Here is a 24436-nt window from a genome sequence, read left to right on the forward strand (position 1 = left end):
CCATTAAGACCCGATGTCATAAATTAGGTGAGTGACCCAATTGCAGAATAAAAGCTCTCACAAATAGCGTTTAAATGATGTGTATCTAGTCTAAGTTCGATATAATTCTATACAGCAAATAAAATGTATAATTTAACAGCACAACGAGAACAGCAGGTTAGATAGTGCACGTGCAGCATGATCCACTGACCGTGCTCACTGACCCAGTTTTACAAGTACCACTAGATGGCGGTATAGCAACATGATTTTGGGCTAAGCAGGATAATTTAGTATTTTAGTTTAACATGATGCACTGGTAAAATATTGGATAGCATTTTGAATAAATCACATAGTTAACTTATACACATTCACTGAATAAACAGACAACACAATTTTGTATAAAAACAACTATTTATACTTATTTATACTCATAGAATACAGTATTGACATTTTATCACTTTATAATTTACATTATTGCAAGTGGGAATTATTTACTTATAATTTAATTAATCAGTTAACACTTAAAAATACATATTGCTTAAATGACTCATCACAAATGTGAGATGGAAATTTAATAACACATTTAAATACTAATGTATAAAAAATCTGTGATAATAAGAATGAGGTTCAAATTAAATAAACATATGTTCCCTCTATTTATAAATAAATTACTTTATTTAATTCCATTCAGCACAGTCTCTTATAGTTGTCTCTATATAATACTGTTGATATTCTTGGCATTGTATGTGTCCTTGCTGATTGTCACTTAACTTCACAAAAAAGACATACATGTTATGCATAAAACAGATCAACTATAGACAACAAAGACATGTTTGGCTTCATGTGCTTTAAGTTACTCTTCAGTCTTTCAAAAGTGGTTCCAGGACAGGTGGACTTCCAACACATGGAGGTATATTACTAAATGTACCTTTGATTAAGAGGGTTGAAAGAAAAGTTTTTGGCACTAACATTTAATACAACATCCAAGTCTATAGTCTTATAGTAAAACGAAAAGATGCTATGGCTTCCAGAGAGGTCCAGACCCCGGAGTACATGCACACAAGTATATTTTTAATGACAGCTGAGCAATGGTCCTTCAAGGAGGGCTCAAGGGAGAGGGCTCATCTTCACTGAAACCTCAATCCTCTCTTGGGAATTGTGCATACTGTTGGTGTGACCTAAAGTGGCCAGAGTATAGTGTCTGGACTCCTACGCCTCATCTGAAAGCAGTCCAGTTCGTGTCCTTAAATGGCTCAGTTTAGGCCGGTGGAGGTCTTGGGGATCCGTTCCAGGCGCTGTGCTAGTAGGGAGAGAAGATAATGGGAGTGTGTGTAGCCCGCAGTGGCCCTGGAGCAGGTCTGAAGAGCGTAGGGCTGATCAGGGGGCCCTGGATGATGGCGGCAGGGCCTGGCGGGAGGCGCAGCGCCAGGGGTCCAGACGCCATCGTGCACAAGGCTGCGGCCGGGTTTAATGGGCTCGTCAGAAAACCAGCAGGAAGAGCCTTAGACAACTGCTTCTGAAGAGCCAGTTTAGTCTGAAAACACAAAGAAGAAGAGCTAGTATCTAAAAAGAAAACTAAAAGCCAACTAGCACTGAGCTTGTATTGGTTAGGCAATGGAGGAGCTACAGAAAACAAAATCCTATTTACAAAATATATTTTTGGTCAAACCAATAACTTTATAAGTTTACGATTAACTTTATCTAAGATCTGGCAAGCTATATAGACAAAGACTGCAGTCATTAGCCAAACTGTTTCCCAGTTGTCTATGTACAGCACTCACTTTGGGGTGGTGATAAATTGTAAAATTCCATTGCCTTTTATTCATGTATTAAATTGTTACTCACACAGTAGTCAGTGAAGCCAAATGATCATCTAAATAGAGAAATCCCTTGTTGCTTCTCATCATCACACATGGTTCACTATAATTTTATGTAATAATAGTGCACAAGCTTTGATTTTCTATTTATATAAAACACTTGCTACTGTTGTGAAAGTCACAGGGCACCATATGTGCGTGTGAGTGTGAGAGTTCTTACAGCTAAGACGGCGCTGGGCTGCAGTTTGTTGTAAGGGGTGAACTTGGGCTTGACAGGCTTCCCAGCCAGACGCTCTTTGTGTCTCCTGCTGTTCATGTGCTGAAAGTAGATGAGTCACAGACAGACATTTAATGTATGAAATCTATAAAATATGCCTTAAATATATGCCATTCTAAAAAGAAATACAAGAAGATGAAAAATTATTCTACTAATACTCTTTGGTGAGTACTAGATCTAGACATTTATGAACAGGGTACCATATATACATATATATCACTTGTTTAATAGTTAGTTAATAGTTTTTAACTACCGTTGTAAATCTACAGGTAAAGTGAATAGGTTTGAATATAATTGAAATGAAATATAATAAAATATAACGCATGGGATTTGCATTTTTTTTTAGAGGACCCTAGGAATAATTTGTAGCAGTACAATTATCATTATTATTACATCTATATGTAAAAAATAAAATAAAATTTGTGAATTTTATATTAAAAATAAGTGTTGACCTAACAAGTCCTTGTTGAGTTGTAAAGAGACGTACGAGACTCTGAATGTCTGAGGCATCAGAAGTTTATTTACCATCAGCCCGGGGCTGGTGACATGAATATACTCAACACTGCACCTTAGTATCGGCCATTCAAGTCTGACTATGCTTCCACCCAAGGAGTTTAAATAAGAGCTAAGAATGACAGCCTGGAGACAAGCTAACCAAGATAAAATGAGAAGAGCATAGCATACCACTTCTGTGAGACAGGGTGACCAAGGAAAGTGATAATGTTTAAGACGACAAATTCTGTAATATGTGGATGATGCCATAACCACAGAGACATGTCAACAATGAACTGGAGGTGTCCTTGCTAAGACTATGCAGGGGATACAAAATTCCAAAACACATACTTTAATCCAAGTCTTTTTGTTAACTACTTGTACATTTCAAGTTAAGTTTTCAGTAACAAGTCCAGATTCCAAGCTCAAGTATGTGGTGATGACATGTCCTGTCACCAGTCGTCAGCGCCCTCTGATGACTGGATTACTGTGGTGTGTATTGGGATAGCAGAGGGCACATACCTGCTTCAGCTGTGTCTCTGAGTTGACAGAGACCTGGCAGAGCTCACAGTGGAAGGGCTGGCTGCTCACACTCACCACAGCCCTGGTTTTGCTGCCGAGGCGTGGTTTGATGCGACAGGTGGGCCGCGGAGACGATGTCATCTTTATTCTCCTCTGGGAGTGACTGCTGCTCTGGCCATCCACCATCTGCTTGTGCTTTGAACCTGAGGAAGTTTAAAATGCAAGAGAACATGCTTACATCTTTAAATGTGGACTGGATGCTTTTTGGACATGAAAAGAACCAGCAAAATAAGGATGATGGGAGAATTGTAAGAGCCTGGAATAGGGCCTCACAGACCAATCCCACAGGCCAAAGTCTACTCAGTGGTTCTCAAACCTTTGGTGGTATTTTTGGTGGTATTATTGTTTATTTGTAAAGGCACATCACATATGAATGAGCATTTACAAATGTAAACATGTAAAGATTATAGCCAATGTGCCTCATTTCCATCTTTAGTCCCTCGGCAGGTTGACAGTCTACAGAACAGGGAAAAGAACAAAAACTATCAAACAAGCAAATTTAACACATACAACACACTCACTATACATAATATTATAGGACAGTTAATTTGAAGTTAGAAGTTAAAAGTTAAACCAACAACCCCTCGATATAAACATTTAATTTAGTTATACACCACTGCTTTAGAGTTTTAGATGCATGAACAGGCAGCGTTACACGTTGGGCCTGCCCAGTAAGCAAAAGAGAGTAGAACTTTCACACCAAGTACCACCTAAGAAAATACTAAGCCTTCCAAATACCACCTGATCTAAACAAGGCCTTGAGTCACATGAGTATGTGCAGAGTAAAATACATATATCACTTTTTTAACTACCAACTGCTTTTTTAACTCTCCAATTCCTGTTGTAAATTTATAAGTAAAAATATAGTTATCACATTGCAATATTCAGTCACCCCACACCAGCTGTGGCTCCCCCAAGGCAGTCATAGCTGCCGTGGAGGAGACTAAAGTAAGCATGGCTGCCATTCAGCCACTCAAACACTTACCACATTAGTAAATAGGGAAGGTGTGTTAAGGGTGCTGCTCAATGACACAACAGGAGCGTGTACTTTTTGTAAGATGGCATTAACCATTGAGACACTTGTCTGTATTTTCAGTTTCACTCTCACACTTGTTTGGAATATAGCCATTCTTTCCTCAAATTGTCCTGCAGCTAATAGCAAGAAAAAAAAAAATCCAATTTACAAACCACCTTAAGCAAACAAAAAAGTGAACTTCCAATTTGCAATTCAATGTATTCTGTACTCCAATGGGAGTACATACCACTGCAGTGCGCCTCTAGCTGGGAGCTGGAGTTGACAGTCACTTTGCAGGTGGGACAGTGCAGGTTTTTCTTGTTACTCTTGGCCTCTTTCCCCTCCTCCATCTTCACTGCCATTTCACTCTCTTCCATGGAACTACTTTGGGAGTCAGAGGGTGCACCTGGATCTGAGCTGCACCCCTCTGCACAAGGGCTGTCCAGAGCCAGATCCGAGAGCTGGGAGTCGGGGGACACTTGGGGGGAGACTTGGGGAGAGACCTGGGGTGAGAGGTCAGGGGAGTCCGAACAGGAGGGGCATTGGGCAGGAGCAGCTAACACAGAGGCACCTGTCTCTGGTTCAGGCTGGGCAGGTTCACTGGAGCTGCCTGGACCTGGAAATAATTGTACAATGTATAATTAGATACTGATTAAAATATTTAGTGTAGAAATTATTAATTATTTAAGATGTAGTATGATCACATGGTAAAACTATGATTATAATAATGAAGATGATAAATGAGACAGGATTTGTGCAGGACTAGGACAAGAGTGCATCTTATATTTATATTTGTCAAAGTGTGGCTTTTGTCATCGTAGGGTCCAAACTGGTCTATCATATAAAATATAGAAGGTTTTTCCTTGGTATTGAAATTGAGTTTGTATGACATAGTGCCCAGACAAGCATTCAAACCAATACTCCCATTACAGTAATAATAGAGAATAATCTATAGTTTAGGTGCCAATGCTCCATAAAAATCTGTTACACAGTACATCTCACAAATCTTTTAATTTCATTTGACCAATGTATTTTGAAAACGTAACGACTGGTAATTAAATCATATTTAACCCAATCCATTGAAAATGTTATTTTAATATCACTAAAGGTACCAAAGTACTATGTTATATATTCCAAAGTTACAGTACAGTAAATATACAGTACTATATGCAAATACAAAGCACACTGTAACCCTTTGCATGTCTCATCTGTTTTCCCCACACATTTTGTTTGTCTGTTATTTATTTAAACCATCAATCAGTGTCATTACACTTTCTATTATGCTTATCTTTACTCTTTCTTTTCCTCTTTCTGCTGTCTTTAATTTTCTCATCTTTCTGCTTCTCTCCATCTCTCTCTCTCCTGTCATTTGTGTCTGCCGATCTGTGTCATCATCAATCAACAACCATGGCAACGGCTGCATGTAACAAGCTTATCATTATGTGTTTAGAGGAAAATTGATAGGTGCTGAAGCAAAATGGCAGCCGGGAAATCAATGATGGAAAGCAGAATGGTGAAGACGGATGGAGGAATCTGAACATGACGTTTGAATGACACAAAGGAGAAGAGAAAGTATGTTTTTTTTTTTAATGCTGAGCTAAGGGAATGACATTTGCTAAGCCAAAGCTGAATAATCATCTAAATATACTAAATATACATATCTGTTATACATTATTATTATGTTTACTGTCTTATATTAGTGGTAAATTGTAACAGTGTATCTGTTTGCAGCATTCTAAGCCAATTCATTTCTATCTTAAGTGATCAAGAGTAACTAAACCTATTTATTCAGCTATTACTACAGTATTGTCATGGTAATTATATTTTCTCCAGAGATTTTTACATATAATAAAGTCATTTTTCATTATTTGTTAAAACTAAATGTGTTGGCTTTGTCAGTGTTTTATAATCTACTGGTCAATCGGTATAGATTTGAGGCTGCACAGTAGCCTCAATGTGTCAATAGGCTTGAGAAGAAACAAATAATAATCAATGAAAAGTGAGCGTGAGTGCTGCTCGTATATAAGACATATTTAAATGTGTATTGTACTATCCTAATACTATGTTTAGTCATCAGAAAATCCAACTTTCCGATGTAAACAATTATAAATCAATTTAATGGTTTGTGTTGGTTTGTTGCTTCAAATGCACACATTCAAGCTACCATCTTTGCATCTTTTCTTAGTTCTTATGTTTAGGCTCTTGGACACTGCTCATCTTCCTGAATGCCTGCTCTTGATGAGACATAATTTCACATGTGACAGAGGAGTGACGGGGGGACAGGTAATAGCTGCTAATTAGCATCTGAGTGGCAACTGGCTGGCTTTAGCCTCTGCATCTTTTCAATTACAGCTAATTACTGCAAAGACAAGCGCTGCCTTTAAGATTTGCACATACCTGTAGCGTCACCCACATTGGAGTCTGTAGGTTCTGGCTCCTTCTCTCTCTCTTTGGGGGAAGAGGAAGGGTTTTTCTGACGGTTCCTCTGCGTCTCCAGGGCCTTGAGTTTGCGAGCATGTTTGTGGCCCTTGTAGTGAGCCTCAGCCTGAGTCTAAACACAAGCACAAGTGTATTTCAAGAAAAGCTGACATTTCTGAAAGTCTAAAATTTCTCAATGATGAGGTGTGACAATCAAAAGGTTACAAGTGGCATAAAACTGAGAATGAATTTCAAATTGAAGCTATAAGGTTTATAATTACACTGTAAGCACACTGTAAGCCACTAAAATGTAAAATTGTATTCTATTGTTTAATATTTTAAGGTACTGTTTATTTTACTTTTCTGGAGGTAACCAGTCCATTGCCTGCTTGGAATGTGCCATAGTATGACATTAAACATATGTTTGATTAATTCAAATACTTTTTGTTAACTAAATGTATTCATAAAGCATGCATTTTAGCTGCGAGAGGGGTCGTCTCTCCACAGATCAGACCTGTAATTTGCCCTAGTGACAATGCCTGCTTGTCTCTGTGCAGGTCAAAAAATGCAATGCCATACTATGGTACATAATTCCAGGCAAAGCAAAACCATCTCTATGTAGAGGTAGCGGGTAAGCAGGTAGCGGAACTGTGCACCTTTATCAAAATGCCTCTTGTTATATCCCTTTGAATCAATGTCTTGATTTGTTCCATTTTCTTGCCACTTCCTGTAGTTGGAGGAGTGTTACACAACAGTGGACGTGTTTGGACTTTCACGTCATGGTTTTGATCACTGCTGTTTAGCACGAGAGGGCATCACATCTCATTAGACCGTCCTCTTCCTCTCAGTGACTCTGGAGGCTCACTGGGTCCTTGTGCTCTGATTCAGTCTGACACAAAATGGCCCCTATGTGTTCACGACACACAGTCGCTCGGTGATTTACTCCGAGGGGGAACATGTTTGTGACAGCAAGACTCCGCTTGCATGCAGATTTGGGAGACCAAAATAGCGCAACATAGTTTTTGTGCATAAAATATTTTAGACTGAGTCCAGACATTTTCAAAGCTCTAATTGAAATACTGCAATACTATTTTTTTGTTTTTAAGGAATATATCTAATGTCCACAGTGAAATTTTATTTTCTTGTCACTGTTGAGAGTAGACAAACAAAATGTATAAACATTCATGAGGTTTTGATTAATACAGCAGATGTAGCCGATTAGTGCATTATCATGAGTGTACCACAATTAACACAAGGCAATGTAACTGTGACAGGTGACTATATTAACATCTTTTACTGTAAACACAAAAGCACTCACACACCAAACTATATTTAAAGCCACATCCTGCACAAATACACTGAAACTGTAAATAAACAGACACATTTCTGCCATCTTCACACAGACTCATTAGATAATTTGCACTGCTCAAATTATCATTTCTCAGACACTTGCTGTACACAGCATTTGCATATTCAAACTCAAATGTGTAGAGGTGATATCTGTGCACTGTGGAAAAGGTCGGCGTCAGGGAGACAGAGCTCCCACCACAGGTCAAAGGTCAAAGTGCGTGTGCCAGGGACGAGAGGCTAAAGGCTGCGCAGCGCCTTTGGCCACGTTGAATGTCAGTGCACACTAAGCATTCAGCGTGATGCACATGTGAGTGAGTCAGAGGGCCATACTATCTGGCAGGCCAGTCTAGTATGAGATGTTCCACTGTAATAAGTGAAATCAGGGGCCTTGGCCATATACAGAGGCATCAGAGCGCTCTAGTCGCCCCCTCATCCAAGCGTCTTGTGCATTGGTACATCACTGAGGTCTGCATACACAAACAGCACTGTCCTCTTAGTCCTGCTCCAGGCCTGAACCTCTCATGCTTCTCACCGAGTTCAGCTGCATTAAAGAAATAGTCCAACTCCTCCGGTCTGTTTGGGTTTAAACCAGCATCCGAGTTCAATTGGAAATGTTTCACTGCATTCATTTAATCCTGTGCAAAACAGATATTATGGTATAACATAATGACATAATGAAGACTGGCATGTGGCAAAAGCTCATGTGTATTAAACTGGACTATTTAAAGCTCAATTATCAGCCTATGTACAGTATGCACTCTAGGTATGCAGCTATCTCTTATGTGGATCATTGTGTGATCTCTGTCCATACATTACATAGCCCTACTCTCTTTAGAGAATACAGGTCAAGAAATAGCAATTAGCATTTTTTGATTATTTGACATTGATATACTATTTGGATGCATACAAAAGACACACATTTTTTCTTGTCTGATTAAAAGTACTTCAGATGATACCTTTCCCATGAACGATGCAGTGTTTATATCCAAACAGACTTTTGATAGTTACAACTATTTCTTTAATTTTGGTCGATAGTGGATCAGTGCTGCTCCCTGCTGGGACTCGGTACCTGCCTGGCATCCTTCTCCTGGCATTTTCAAGTCAGCTGTCGGTAGCACAGAGGAGGGAAGAGAAACTTTAACTCTGAGCATACTCCGAAAACATAAGTGAAGACTGAAATTTGTTCAAGGGACACATTGAAAACCATGACACCACAGTATTTGGCATCTTTGCTGATTCCTTGAGGTTCTTCTGGCAGTGAAAAAGCCCCATTTTCATTCCATTGGGCTCCTCATAACAATATAAATGCAAATACATACACTCTATAGGAACAGCAGCTCAGTAAACTTAAAAGTGTGTGATAAGAAAAAAAAATGTGCAGTAGGAAATTAGTATGGCTGTGCTGAGGTCAAAATGCGTTTTACGTATAGACCATTCAGCCTATAGTATGCAGGTCCCATGTTACTTACAGTGGAGTTAAACCTCAGATGACAGATGTTACAGGAGATGATGGGCTTCTTTTTGGGTGGAGCAGAGCCAAAGGTGTGGTTGATCACTGCCTTCTGGACTGGGTCCATCTTAAAAAGGAAAGAAAAAAACACATAAAATACAAGGTAATAATAACATCTACGAAGTCATGACAAGTACTGCATCTCTTAAATAGTTTCCTACAAGACTTTAAAACTTGCCCTTGACCCTGTTTTGCTGTTTTTACGACAATCAAATAAACCGCCACAAGCAATTTATTATCTCATTGGTGGTGGTTATACATATTTTCCCATTCTACGTCTTACCTGAAGGATGCAGTTTTGAGCTGTAAGATATAAAATAAACATAAATAACAAATGTAATCATGATTAGTTTGTGCAGCTGTGTTTGGAGTCCTAACCTGAGCTTTAGAGACCAGACAGGAATCCTGTCCCAGCAGATGACTGACATGTTTAGCCTGTCTGAATCTCATCTAATGAAGAAGTGTTAAGTAATGACACTGGGTTAAAATAAGAACCTCAATGACTGTAGCAGTGCATGAGAACTTAAGCACTTCTATAGCTTATGCCTCTTTTTGTATTAAATTTACAAAATGAGCTCAGCATATTAATAATTACAGTATATAATGGACACTCATCCCAATGTGATATATTCTAATAGATAATTATCATGATTTATTTACAATAAAGTTACACTTAGAAGCTAGTTAAAGTTTAGTAAGCAAATAAATTTTATCTTACGACTCAATATTGAGTCCATATATTTGTTGATGCTGTTTGCTGACTTATTAACTAATAGTCACTAATCGAAATAAAAAATGTATAATTATTATTAAAATAATAAATAATAAATAACGATAATTTCTCAGTAAAAAAGTAAATTGTGGAAACCTTTTGGTAGGTACATTAAAAATACAAGTGTAAAAATGTAAAGTATATATTACCGCATTGAAGTTGGGGAAGAGGCTGAGGGGGGTGGATCCATTGACCCTGAGCGGCAGGAAGTGCTCCAGTTGTGCCTGTGGTTGGAGTGGACGTCCTGGCAGAGGCAGGGAGCCCAGCAGAGGGTGGATCTGGCTCTGGGTCAGGGCTCCTACAGGACAAAGAAACAACAAGACAAATAACATTTAAAAACACTTAAAATGGAAAAGACACTCTGAGAAAGAGACTTTGGAAATGTTTTGTTTTAAAATCTCCCTCCAGATGACCTTTCCTCATCACAAATGTTTTCAGATGGCTGATCTGACCTTTCACTGGACCCACAGAAAACAGAGATGCCCTCACGTTTAAATGCACAAGACCAGATTACATTATAATACATGAGCGCTCCACAAACCAAAATAGCACCGCTGATTCAGTCAAGTGGACAGTCATTTTGAGTGGGCAGGTTGTATAAAGTCTTTTCAAAGAATCATCTAGGAATCCAGGAAATAAAGACTAAATTGGCTGGAATGTTCTACAGTATGGCATTAAAGTTATCTATCTCCATGGAGACAGGCAGGTGATGCCCCAGCGCCAAGTATTATTCTTTTTTGCAATCATTGGCACCAAATGTATCAAAATATAAAACTAAACAAAAATATGGTAGTTTAGACATACAGTACTAAATTAACTATATAAAAACTATGATCTGAACATTAACTGATATCCAGTATTTATTATGTCTTCATTTAGTTCCTGTGTTTAGTGACTTATAAATAATAAATGTCTTGGAATAACCATGACATTTTGTATTTCCGCAGCTGTTTTAAAGAGATTGTATATTTTAAGAGGTGAGTTCAAACTGTAAATGTCACAAGATGTCCAAATGGCAAGTTTAATCTCTTTATAAAGCTGGACTAAAACGACTGATGACTCCAGATAAGTTTAAAGATGGATTACTCAGTGAGTCATCTTTACCCACAAAATCACCAACACATTTATCACATCTGACATCATCGCTCACTGTCAAAGCAATCCCTCTAGTCTCCAGTAGAGAACCAATAAACTCTTACTAAAAATGTGTTTTTTTGTTACAACTTCTATAAAAATAAAAATAAATAAATAGCTCTAAAAAAAATCCTTTACATTTAATATAATAAACAAGGAGTGGCTGAGCGATGGAGTGATTGGCCGTCAGAGAATCCAAGTATGTAGTTAAGACTTTCAAATGAGAGGAGGGATTAAGCCTGATAATGTTCTAATCCTATTTCTCATTACTGATCACTGTCATACATCAGCTCTTTACATATTTATTCAATCAACCTTCATTTTGAATGCTCCACAGGGTTTCACATATATTTCTGTCATTAATAAAGAATTACAAATTGTGTTAAAGTAAATTGAGAAAGTTGTGCATTTTTCCCTCCATTGGACCCATCAGATTAATCAGATTATTACATTTCTAAGGGCTACAGAGTTTCTTTCCCACTTAAATCTGAAATTGATTTTATTAATCCCCCACATATGTAAGGAGTACATATTCAGGTGAGACCCTTAATTAACTATATTTTAGACTCAGCACTAAGTCTCTGCTATCGAAGTGGTTTATTCACTTATTAGCTGCAAATTGTAAAAAAATGTCCACTTTGGCCACATGCTGCTATTGCTTTGATTTGAAAATAGGTTAATGACAAAAACAAGTGTGTAGTGAATGAACTGGGTGCTGTATAAATCCATGAACTATTATTATTAATCGCATAAGTATAAAGAATAAGTATAAGAGTATTGTCATCACAGACTCATCCATACTTTCCATCTTCAAAAAAAGTCCTGAAATCTCACCTGTGCTTTGTCTTGAACCGTTTGAGGTGTTTTGAGTGTCATGAAAAGTACTATACAAGTGTTACGTACTATTATTATTGTTGACAACAATTTGTGATCATACGGTGTCTATTATTGGCTTCCAAAGTATGGGAAAATTATAACTTTTCATTTTTGCTTTTGAAATCAGCTAATTCTGTGTCAAACCTCAAACACAAAGCTTGACACAGATGAACTGCTGATCCCTTCTGTGGCTTCCTACTTCTATATTACAGCTCAAATGTTATTTCAGCCATTAACCAGCAGCCCTGACAGCTCACTAATCTCCATTGAGCCTGTCTTCTGCACAAAGAGAAGGTTTGGAGTGTAGGTCAGAGCAGCTAACCTCTCTGCACTGAACTGCAGAAAAGATTATGAGCTGCAGAAATTACAGCACCTGGAAAAAAAGAGGAAGCTTAATCTCTATTATTTCTGAGATTAGACTGTGTGACTCAACACCAGAGCAATCACACAGGAAGAAATGGTGTCTTTTTATGGCTAGAAAGAGGATAAAGAGTAAGGGAAGGGCATCAGGAGGAAGTCTGAACTGGATCTTCTTTTGTGGAGTCTGGGGGTCTGTTGCTTTGGCTAACAAAATGTTGGTACATCTGCCAACATTTTTGTCTTGTTTGTCATTGTTATTATATTATCATTACACAAGTATTAAACATGCACAATGTAACTGTGTGGTGGGGGGTCCACTGCTTGTTTCCATTGAGATGTTACTGCTTTGCCTGTAATGTTCCATAATACAATTTATCTATCTTGCATTTAATTACAGGTGCTTCTATTGCTAAACATACCTTAATAACCATGCATTCTTACAGTGGATAGGCTTGCCTTTCCACAGATCTGATCTGCTACTCTGAGTGGGATAATTGAGCTATCAGATGAGCTTGTCCCTATGTGCCAACAAATATATTTCAAAATTATTTCTAAACAACTATACATAAAATGCTTTAGGTTGTACATGATGATGAGTTGAAAAATGGACAGATTAGATTAGGCCTGTCACAATAATTACTATATCGACTTATTGTTCAATACATGACAGATAGAATAATAATTTTTAGGAGTCAATATTTATCTTTGTAAGATATATGTATCTTTGTTATTTTTTTGACAGAATTTGTATTGCAATATGTAATTTGTATTTATTGCAGCTCACATTTTAACAATATTGTACATTTAGAATACTTTTGGGGGATAATTCTGTTTGGTTTATAGTTTATAATTTTATAGTTGGTTTCAATATTATCGTTTAGCGTCTACATTTACTTCAGCAATATATCGCAGTTTAACATTTGTTATCGCGACAGGCCCAGATTAGATTTGATCTGCTTTAAACGTGTGTATTTCTCATGTCAATATTTGGTTTGGTTTTGATACAGTCATAAGCAACAAAAAAGTAGACAAGCAGCAACTTTATCTTAAATTACTTTCTATTTTAAAAACCACAGTCACCACAAACACTTTAAATAGCCAGGATTAATAGCCGGTTAAAGATAAACTACTTTGTCATATCATGAAAGTGAATGTTGTGTTTTCCAGTGGTTATATCACAGTAATGATGATGCCATTCAGCGCTTTCACAACTGGCTCAGAGCGGAGTGTTTGTGACAGTGCGGTGGTGAATTAGCATCTATTAAAAGTGACATCGACAGCATGGCTAATCTCCTCAGCTGGGGACCTAAAGGAGAAGGGAATGGGTATGATAGGAGAAAACTGGGATTTATGGGTTTCAGTCACATGATTTTTTTCCCAGTTATGTTCACCATTTTGAGGACTTTTGGCCAATCAGTATAAGATGAGATAAGATAACTTTGTCCCACAATGAGGAAATTCGAGTTTTGCAACACAAAATTCAAGAATAGCAAGGGAATGGAAATATGCAGTGAAAAAGCTGATAAATAAATATATATAAAATATCACTGGTCTAACAAGAATTTAGGGAATCCTTTAAATAGAATTAAGATAGAAACAAAGATAGATTATTTTGTTTTTGCATTGCTACAGCTAGTATTTGTTTGTGTATATTTTATGGTATCTGGTGCATGTTATTCTAGCATACAATAAATTGACATTCAACTGGCTAAAACAACAATGAAATTGTATATATTTCTAGTTTATTGTATGACAAGTGCAAATTTCTATCCCTTGTACTTCCCAAATAAATCATCTGAACATGACAAAACAAATAAAGTCATTATGGGGTGGGGCATAAGTCTACTGTCATCTGTTTCTGATGCCAAGGTCTCCTGGAGCAGCAGCTGTGGCTTTATGATAGTTTGTACCTGCAGGCCACCGTACAGCCCCAATCAGGCTCCCCACAGAAACCTGCCCTACTTTTAACTGGAGCACCGAGGGCCAATTTCACCACAGAATCCAACCACTTCTACTGCATTGGTTCAAGGTGAATGCCAGGAATAGTCCAGTGGTTAGAAGAAAAGTAACAGAAACATGGTAAAAATTATATATAAGCTAAATGATACAAAAATGTGTTTAATATTGCGCTTTATTCCTCGCTAACTAAGGAAAACGTGGCTGTCAATCTGCACAACGGCCAGTCCAACCATTACCAATCTAAAGGTGTCTTTAATTTGCATACAACTTAACATCAACGCATTTTTGCTGCACAGCAAATATTCGTTACCGAGGCAAACCAGTGGTTAACATTTTGTATCACTTGGTACATATTACAGGTGCACTATGTAACTTTTCTGGGAGATGATCTGCCGCCTGCTTGTCTCCATGGAGGAGTTATTGCCCAGTAAGAATCCATGTTTTTTTTTACCTGCAAATACATAACTGCAGGATACATAAGTCGAATGGCATACTGCGTAACATTCCAGGCATTGCAGTAAAACCTCTATGGAGAAAAGCTGAAAAGTTGCGCAATGAACCATACTCTATCCCTTTGCAATATACGTATAGCAACATTATTTCCGCTTACTGACTTTATTGTTATTAGAATCACCTCTATTTAAAGGCACCATGGGTTGCATACTGATAAGCCTTAATGATAAGGTCAAAAAGGACAAACAAACAAAGAGATATCTCAGATCTAGACGGGAATAAGTCAATGCACTATCAACACTCTCCAGCTGTGCCTGCTTTGTTTCTTTTACCCACGCCCTTATATGATGTGTAGGACGTCACTATCAAGAACCCTTAAGAGGAAACTGCCTCCATCTGCTTGCATTGAGATAAGCCAGAATTTAGTCAAAAGTTGCAGATGTGCGACACTCATTTATTGATATATAAAGCCTGATGACAGCGTTATCCGCCTCATGAACTTAGTAATTAGCAGCTTTTCAGTCAGGCTGCGCTTCTCTGGGCTGGAGCCAAATGAGTTTTTAAGATCAGATGTTAAGCCTTCTTGAAATCTTTGCTTACTTTAGGAGTTTGACACAAACTTGTGAACTGCAAAAAATGCTAAATGCAATCAGAATTTGAAGAACTGTGAAGAAACGAAAGTGTAGGGCTGTAGGCGTAGACTAATTATTATTTTATTGTGATTGAAGATTTACAAGGAGCACAAAAGAAATGAGAAAGTAATGGCAAATACGTGGGAATGAATAATGACTTTATTCTAACAATTTACATACAAATAGAAACAGTTTACAGGTAATTTTTTGCATAAATTGTTTTTTTGTGAGCCTGTGATCTTTTAGTACAGTTTGAGTCAGATACATAGGTCGGATGATAACTGCACTAAATACTAGAGCCCTTCTGGTGTCATGTAATCCCCCTTTTACTCAATTAATTAATGCACAGGGCATGTCTTGAGATCACCAAGATTTTTTTTAATAGACTACTGCTCTACAAAGGTGTAACATTTTATAATGACGAAGAGAAAGAAAATGTGAAACAATTAAAAAATAAACCTCAGCCAAGACACCGGCATCTTGCAATGTAAAAGTATGGTGACCAAACCAGTGTCAATGTTAGCTATGTGGCTGTTTTTTCTATTCAGACACTATTTAACACACTATTTCAGACACTTTACATCTTAAAATGGCAAAACAATAATCTAAAAGTGATCAATAGTGAAGTTAGTGCATAGTTAGTACTTCCAAATGGTATAAAATCCAGATTTGTTATGCATACACCAAAATAGACCATTGAGTCCAAGGCACATTTTCACCTTAACTAAACAAGGTATATGTTCAGTCACATATTATAGTTTTTCCTATTAATTGCACTTGCAGGGAATATTACATCTTCTGACAAATGTCCTGTTTCAGCAGGTTTTGCATTTTGATTTTCAAGTCACACCTCCAGATTTGTTGGCACGAGGTTTTCACTCAACTCAGCACTTCTGCAAATACCAACATGAATGCTTTTTGCTGACCGAACGTGAGTGCATGCGTCTCTTTCTATCAAAATAAGCCATAAGCTGCAGGATAATAGAACCACTTAAGATTTGGCGACCCCCGTCATTTGTCGCTATTTAAAAAACTCTGATTATTAGGAATATTTTCCATCAGTATTGGGAAGACTATATATATTCTGGTGGAAATCTTTATGCGGCTCATAATGGCTTTCTCAAGGACCACTCAAGGGCTTGGCTAATACACTTGACCTTGCAGTTAAAGTAAACAACAGGACTTAGGCAGGGGCAAAATAATTAAGTACAAAAAAGGAAGCAGATATGAAGCTTAAGAATAGAGATGGATTTTTGGTTACTAGCAATAAAAAGACATAAAATAGACCCATTCTTTAAAGGCAAAATATACTGTCAGATTACTCACTATGTAATAACAAGCAAGAACTTACACACTAACATACTAAACTAATTGCTGTATCTGTACTTTAAACATTTGGCACAAGCATTTGTTAATCGAATTATGTTTTTATGTCAGCATTAATTGTTAATTACAGAAGCTATGCAATGTATATCTATAATACATGCAAAGATACAAATTAGAATGGTGTTCTAATTTTTGCTGCAAAAACTAGACTTAGGCTATAGTTTGAGTGAAAATCATGTTAAATAATTCAAAGGGTAATGCTTGGATCTTAAGTAGCATACACTAACAATGGCATCAACATAACCTATTTTGGTGGATGTAATGATTGTTGCAAAGGGACTGATGACAGACAGTTAGCAATTAATAGAACTATAAACCAAACATGTGCTTGACTTAAAGTACAAAAAAAAAATATGACAAACCAGTACATCTACAGTCACCTGTTGCATGTTTGAACAGCATGTGGTGGTGTATAGCGGTGGCGGCTGACATAGAAGACTAAACCAAACATCACAAACTGGATTAATTGACTTTGACAGAGGGACTTCCACTTTTGCCACCTTTACTTTCAACATTTGTCAAATTAAGCACGTATAGGCTTATGTAGGTCACAACTAATGACTACTAATGACAAATTGATTGGTATAATACAGAAACAATGTGAGTTGGGACCATTCAATGACCAGTCAATGAGAGGAATGACAGACAGAGGTCAAGATGTCACAAAAACACTAAGCTCCCAAACAATATGTTTACTATCCATGTTAACATTTACCATGAAAGTAAAGTATGTTTACCATTAAATGTGCATTATGTAACCTTGGTCGAGGGTCTGTCTCCATGAAGAATTTATTGCTTTGCCTGCCTGTTTCACAGTCACTACTTGTGAGCAATGAAAACACCTGTAAGATTATTTAATGCCATACTGTGGAACATTAAAGGCAAAGCACTAACATCTTCATTATGACAAGCAGACGGCTGATAACCCTACCATGAAAGTGCACCTTTAAAGAAGAAAGAAATACAGACTTTAAGACTTAAGTAGACCGATAAAAATGTATTATCTTACTGTGCAAAAAACTGAGGAAATCCAGTATAGAGAAATAAGCACGACTCTTGAATATAAACAAAGTCTTGTGTTAAAAGTCATGAAAATATATCTTGATATTTTATTGCATCTGTAAAAAGTGGTCAGTGAAGTCTACTTAACATTCAAATAAGTAACTAATAACATAATCGTCTGAATTTATAAGGAGCTGTAACCTTGGTAACCCCGGTGTTCTGAATATTACGAGTGTGAAGCTTGTCATTAGCAGCGAGGCTAATCAGGCTCACACTGACAACACTCTGATTGGGCCTGTCAGTCTCAGAGCTTAAGGGGGCGAGGAGCTGGGAGGGGGTTCAAGAAGACACAAATACTAAACTGTACAATCATTTCAGCATTCAGAGTGCTATTGTTGATGTGGTAAGTAGAGAGTTGCACATAACGTTGGTGGGTAATGTTGTTTCATTCATTCAAATAATACCACAGCTATGAACTGTGTCATCACAAGAAAATTTTCAGTTTGTCTAATGTTAAACCATTGGGGATTTTATGCTAAATACTATTTATATCATTCATTCAAAGTTAGTCTGGCACAAATGTGTGATAGACAGATTATCAGGTTGTTCCATGGCTCTTTTATGCACTTTTTACATTGTTTTTGCTACTGTATCTCTAAATAGTTGTTTATTTTACACATTTAGCCCATCAATGAGTCTAGTTTAAACATGCCTATATTTCATTTTAAGTAAGTCTACAAGCAATTACAATTCAATGTTTTTAAAGATGGACTTTACGCATTTGGAAAGATCTTGATCATCTTATGTCTGTATATAGCCAAGCAGATGCATCTGTCAATAAATTGTTTAGATGACAAGCTCCCTGAGCACAAATTCAGTCTGAACTCTGAACCCATTTAAATTCATTCAAAAACTTCAACCATCATTATCATAACAGTCTGTACAATATGTACAATATTGCAAATTGTAACACACTCTTGTCTTGACTAAAATAACTGTACTTTCACATAAAATGTGATGGTTCAAATACAGTGCTCTGCTTAAATGTGTTCACAAAGATAATCTGAACTGCGATAAAAGCCATACTGTGGCATTCTCATTACCCTTCGATTAGGATAATGAGTCGTTAACGCTGGTGGGGAGTCAATAAGAAACTCAATGGAAAAATTAATGATCCCATATAAAGTAACTGCATTGTTTTAAAGCATCCATAAGAAAACATAACTACAACAGTTTCTACCTTGATAGCCTATGCTGCCTACAGAGCTTACATTATCACTTAAGAGTGGAGTTTTCTATCCATGGGTTTCAGAATGATAAAGTAAGACAGTTACCATAGCAATGAAGAAATAATATATTATGTTTTTTAAATGAGAAAAAGTTATCAAAATATAGACTTATAAATAATATAATAGACATCAAGTTTTCAATAAGGTTAAGACTTATAGGACATTTATTGATGATAATATTTTGAATCAGAAAGTTATAAAAAGTCCAAAAATAAATTTTCTTTGCAAAAAAGATATTTGACATCCAAGGGACCTTATCAAAAAGTGATTTGGTTGTTTCTATAAACTTTAAGTTTGGATGTCTTTTTGTGGTGGCATTAGTGATGTTAATCTTTCTGGGAAAAGGCATCCAATTTGTTTTGCAGACTAACAAAAACAGACAAAGTGACTGACAGCAAAACCACTGCCTGGCAACATGCAAATAAATTGATTTCTTTGATAATAACAGTCTTCCTTGTCAAAACATAGACGGTAAAAAAATAATACCACAATTTGAACTGAAAAATCAAATTCTTTTAATTTTCCATGTGCGAGTGATTTCGTCTTCAGAGTGGAGTGACTAAAGCTGGAGTCACTTCTTAACCCCATTACCCTTTTATCTGATTTCTAATTGTGCTGCAAATGTGCTCTGCGCCATTTGACACGTAATTACCAAAACCAGTAACTGTGTCCTGATTACTGTGAGGGTTATTCACTCCACTGGTTTTATATCACTCATTAGGATGCACAAAAGCTTGATACTACCCAAGCATTTCCATACTATTTTTATGAATGAATTTACTAGTTTACATGGTAAAAATTTAACTTAACATTTGAGTGACAATAGTGTTCTCCACACTACATCAAAATATATTCCTTTGGGATCTGGGATTCATCACATGTTCTGTTTTACATCCACCACTTTGTCATATAGGGTTTAATCCCACAAAAATCAACCACAGTGTGCATAGCTTCCCTTCTCCAAATATTGTCACATCTACAGCGTGTTCCATAAAGCTGAAGCAGAGATTTAGATATATTCTGTCAATGTGGCCCTGGTCGCTGCTCCTGGCGAGGGGGGCAGGGGGCAAGACAAAGGGGGCGGGACAGAGGCAGAATGGCCAACAGGCATAGCTCCAGTTATCTCCTCTCCAACCCGCCGCCTTTGATCTCACTAATCTATCCTTTAAAGAAGAAAGCAACCCTGGGCGCACACACAGTCACCCGGAGTGTGTCTACAACCAAATTCATGCTGAAATGACTTTGCTTTAAATAACTGCAACATTGACTTGGCTGTGTTCCAATGTGCCGATATAGTGAATTTCAATGTACAAAATGCATATATGTATGCATCCAACAATTTATAAAAGATTTTTTAGAAAGAAAATCTGAAGTAAGAAACACTTGAAGAGTAGACCTCTGTCAAGGCCCAGCTTCTATCCTGCAGTGGTAGATAGGATGACCAGATATCAATGGTCTCTTAATAGCAAATATTCTTACCATACAGCAATAAGAATAATCTCCATCATAAATAGAAAATAATTCCTTAAATTAATTTGCTCTGTCAGAAATAATCAAATTGAATCTTTTTACTTTTAAAATTCTGTCAACTTCTTTTAAGTAATAATTAAAATAAAACTCATAATTTGACAGTACCACAATGTGACTTCATAGCATTGTATAACTTTCCTGCTTAAAATCAAAGTTAAACCGCAATAGAAAAAATCTACACAGACACGTCTCAAAATCCCCAAACTACCTTTATCTTTAACAGGCTCCAATTATGTGAGCTAATCTGGGCTCATTTCCCTGGAGAGGTGGGGACATAATTGCCAACAATCGTCAGAGTGATATGGGCAGTATTTCTGTTTCAGCTTTTTAATGATTTGACACATCTGGGATTGGACCACATTCACAGATCTCTATACGCAGCATTGGGCAGCGTCAAAAGGGGTCAATGAGGAAAACAAACAGGTTGCAATTTAAATTCAAGGGGAAAGAAACAGATGGTTGACTCCGACCTTGAGCAGTGATCTAAAGGTATGTTACGATGTGAATGGGAAAACTAATGTACACTTATTACAATATGAGTTTTAAAATATTATCAGGAAGTATGAGATATACAAGGAGGAGTTTGTTAAAATATGAAAGTGAATGAATACATTATCAGTTCATTTGCATGTCTAATTTACAATGGGATTTATACTAGGGTGGCCTTCCTGACCTTCACTTTACTTGAGACCATCTATGACTATCTCCTAAAAAAAGTTTGGATCATTATTTATTTATTTATTTATTTATTTTTAGTCCTTCTAGAAAACAGAAAAAATATGTATTTTTTAAAATGCAGTAGATTACATTGGATGCCCTTCCTAATGCTTCCATTTAGATAGGCACGGGGCTGCTCAAAATGAAGCTCTTGTGACTTGTGATTGAATAATTTCAATTAAATAATCATGGTTCGACAGTAATACCTACTGACAGGAATGCCTACTCTCACAAGCATATTTCTGATATACAACTCTAGCTCTACTATCACTAGTACACTACCTTGAACATCAGTATAAAGCCTCTAATTTAACAAATCATGACTGTAGTAAACAAATTATCTTACCTAGCAGCATTCTGAAGAATTTTCTTTTTCCTCCACAGCAGCTACCGTTACTTTACCTCCCCATCGCACAAGTTTTCATAAACAAACTCTCTCTTGTCAAAAGCAGATCTTTTGACCCTTTGCCTCCGTGTCACTACCACTTGACTTGAATAAAAAGGTAAAACGACAGTCCTTTCTCAGTCATTGGCACATCTCGGTGACGATCCAAATTGCAGCGGCTTAATACGTATGTGCTTCAATTAAAAAGATCTTGCTCGCCCGCTTCGTCTGCCCTTTTGTGAGCAGAGAGAGAGTGAAAAGAAGTGGCTACAGTGAGCGGTGCTGAGTGTATCTGAGAGAGGCATGAAGAGCGCATTTGTCTGGGCGAGTGAGAGGAGGAACGGGGAGAGAGATAGTAAGCGCTGCCTATTAACAACATGAGCATCTTCTGTATCGCCTATTCAGAGTTTACACAGGTGTGCTTCCTAAAGGACACTCAAGTGCAATTTCCTCCCTTGCATAACTTGACAATAACAATAGATAGCATTTATCAATCTAGTCTATTCTCTGGGCCCTGTTTAAAATGCAGCCAGACTACCCTGTATTAGTAATAAGAATGTTCCAAGAATGGTTAGTTCGGATTTGGATCTGCTCTCATTCAAAGTAGTGGTTAAGTCCAAGTTAGATTCTGGTTCAAATTTGGTTCAGTTCAGTCCCTGAAGCCAAGCAGAGTCCCAGTTGTGTTTGTCAAAAAATGACCAAGATAAAAAATCAATACTAAAACCAATAGCAAAACTAGCTACTAATTTGAACAAGTATCGATGAAGACATTACATTGACAGGGCAAAAACTGACCTTTCTGGATAGTTTTAAAATGGTCTTGATCTGTATCAGAATTAGTATGAGACCGCAGGGTTATATTAATGAAAATACTATTATGTTGTGTTCTAAATGACATTGTCTTGTATAGACTGAAAGCACTGGATCATTTAAGCGTTGTTTGTATAATAGAGTAAACATACTGCAGATTCCCATCACAAACCCAAAGCTCCAGAGTCTGACTTGTGTGGTAAATCTGTGTGTGTCAAACATGACTCGAGTGTAAACAAACAGAAGACTGTGAAAATGTTTGTTGATTTTAAAAAAAAACTAAACATTTAGCTGCATCATTATTAATAAAAAACAAATTACATTAAATTATGATGGAGGGAAAAAGTTTGCTCCGCATTTAACAAATTCAAACCCATTAATGTAAGACTCATAAACCAATCATTTATACAGTTGGAGAAGACAAAAGTAGTGGTACATAAGCAAGGCAGGTATTTTTTCTTTCATCCATCTATCCATTTCTTCCTCTTATCCAGGGGGCAGCAATCTGAGCAGGGACTCTCAGACTTCCCTCACCCCAGACACGTCCTCCAGCTCCAAGGCATTCCCAGGCCAGCAGAGAGACATAGTCCCTTCAGTGTGTCCTGGGTCTTCCCTGGGGCCTCCTCTCGGTGGGACATGCCCAGAACACCTCCCCAGGGAGGCGTCCAGGAGGCATCCTGAACAGATGCCCGAGCCACCTCAGTTGGCTCCTTTCTACATGGAGGAGCAGCGGCTCTACTCCACCCTCTCTAAGGGTGCGCCCAGCCACCCTGTGGAGGAAACCCATTTCAGCCGCTTGTATCCGTGATCTTGTCCTTTCGGTCATTACCCAAAGCTCATGACCATAGGTGAGGGTAGGAACGTAGACTGACTGGTAAATCGAGAGCTTTGCCTTTCTGCTCAGCTCCTTCTTTACCAAAACGGACCAATACAGCGACTGCATCACTGCAGACGCTGCTCTGATCTCCTTGTCAATCTCGCGCTCCATCTTTCCCTCACTACTTGAACTCCTCCACGTGAGGCAAAGACTCCCCACCCACCCGGAGAGGGCAAGCCACCTATTTGGCTTCGGATTTGGAGAAGCTGATTCTCCTCTCCAGTATCCTGGAATAGACCTTACCAGGAAAGCTGAGAAGTGTGATTCCCCTGAGGTTGGAACACACCCTCCGGTCCCTCTTCTTACAGAAAGACCACCACCCCAGTTTGCCAATCCAGTGGTACTGTCCCCAACTGCCACACGATGTTGCAGAGACGTGTCAGCCAAGACAGCCCCACAACATCCAGGGGCTTAATGGTATTTTTTTCTATATTAAACATGACACAACATACTTATAGATAGAACCATAACTGTTAGAGAAATTGCATTTCTGCACTGTATACCGAGGGCACTCATTGCCAGCTTAGTCCTTGTTATCTTGGCCTACGTCATCACACGTATAATACTTCCTGCAACAGAAGCATAGCTAGACTAGACCACAATGTCTTGAGGTTCATGTTTCTGGGACCCTGGTTTCATACTGATGGTAAATAAACTCCTCCTGCGTTAAAACTCCAGCATCATGTCTCTTCTTCCAACTCTCCAATTTCTTATTTATTTATTCTACAGCAATAACATTTTGGTGCTTAAAAATTAATATTAGGGCTCATATAAGTTGAAAATGTCAAATGAGCGACGGTATCAACAGAAAAAA

The 24436-nt window shown here is 37.6% G+C and overlaps 1 protein-coding gene across 2 annotated transcripts in view; it reads right to left on the bottom strand.

Annotated features, from left to right (window-relative positions):
- Window positions 1-588: 588 nt before the first annotated feature.
- The window catches only part of LOC117387083 (zinc finger protein 385C-like), a 48318-nt gene continuing 24470 nt past the window's right edge, over window positions 589-24436 (bottom strand). The window contains exons 3-9 of one of the 2 annotated variants that reach the window (XM_055229478.1): window positions 10362-10510; window positions 9400-9507; window positions 6560-6713; window positions 4410-4778; window positions 3088-3290; window positions 2017-2115; window positions 589-1513 (exon numbers count right to left, since the gene is read on the bottom strand). In XM_055229478.1, coding sequence (XP_055085453.1) covers window positions 1280-1513; window positions 2017-2115; window positions 3088-3290; window positions 4410-4778; window positions 6560-6713; window positions 9400-9507; window positions 10362-10510 — 1316 coding nt within the window. In that variant the 3' untranslated portion in view covers window positions 589-1279. The remainder of the gene's footprint in view (window positions 1514-2016; window positions 2116-3087; window positions 3291-4409; window positions 4779-6559; window positions 6714-9399; window positions 9508-10361; window positions 10511-24436) is intronic. The other variant, XM_033984478.2, reaches the window with a different exon arrangement.

This window comes from Periophthalmus magnuspinnatus, chromosome 19 (assembly GCF_009829125.3).
Source record: "Periophthalmus magnuspinnatus isolate fPerMag1 chromosome 19, fPerMag1.2.pri, whole genome shotgun sequence".
NCBI classification, from domain to species: domain Eukaryota; kingdom Metazoa; phylum Chordata; class Actinopteri; order Gobiiformes; family Gobiidae; genus Periophthalmus; species Periophthalmus magnuspinnatus.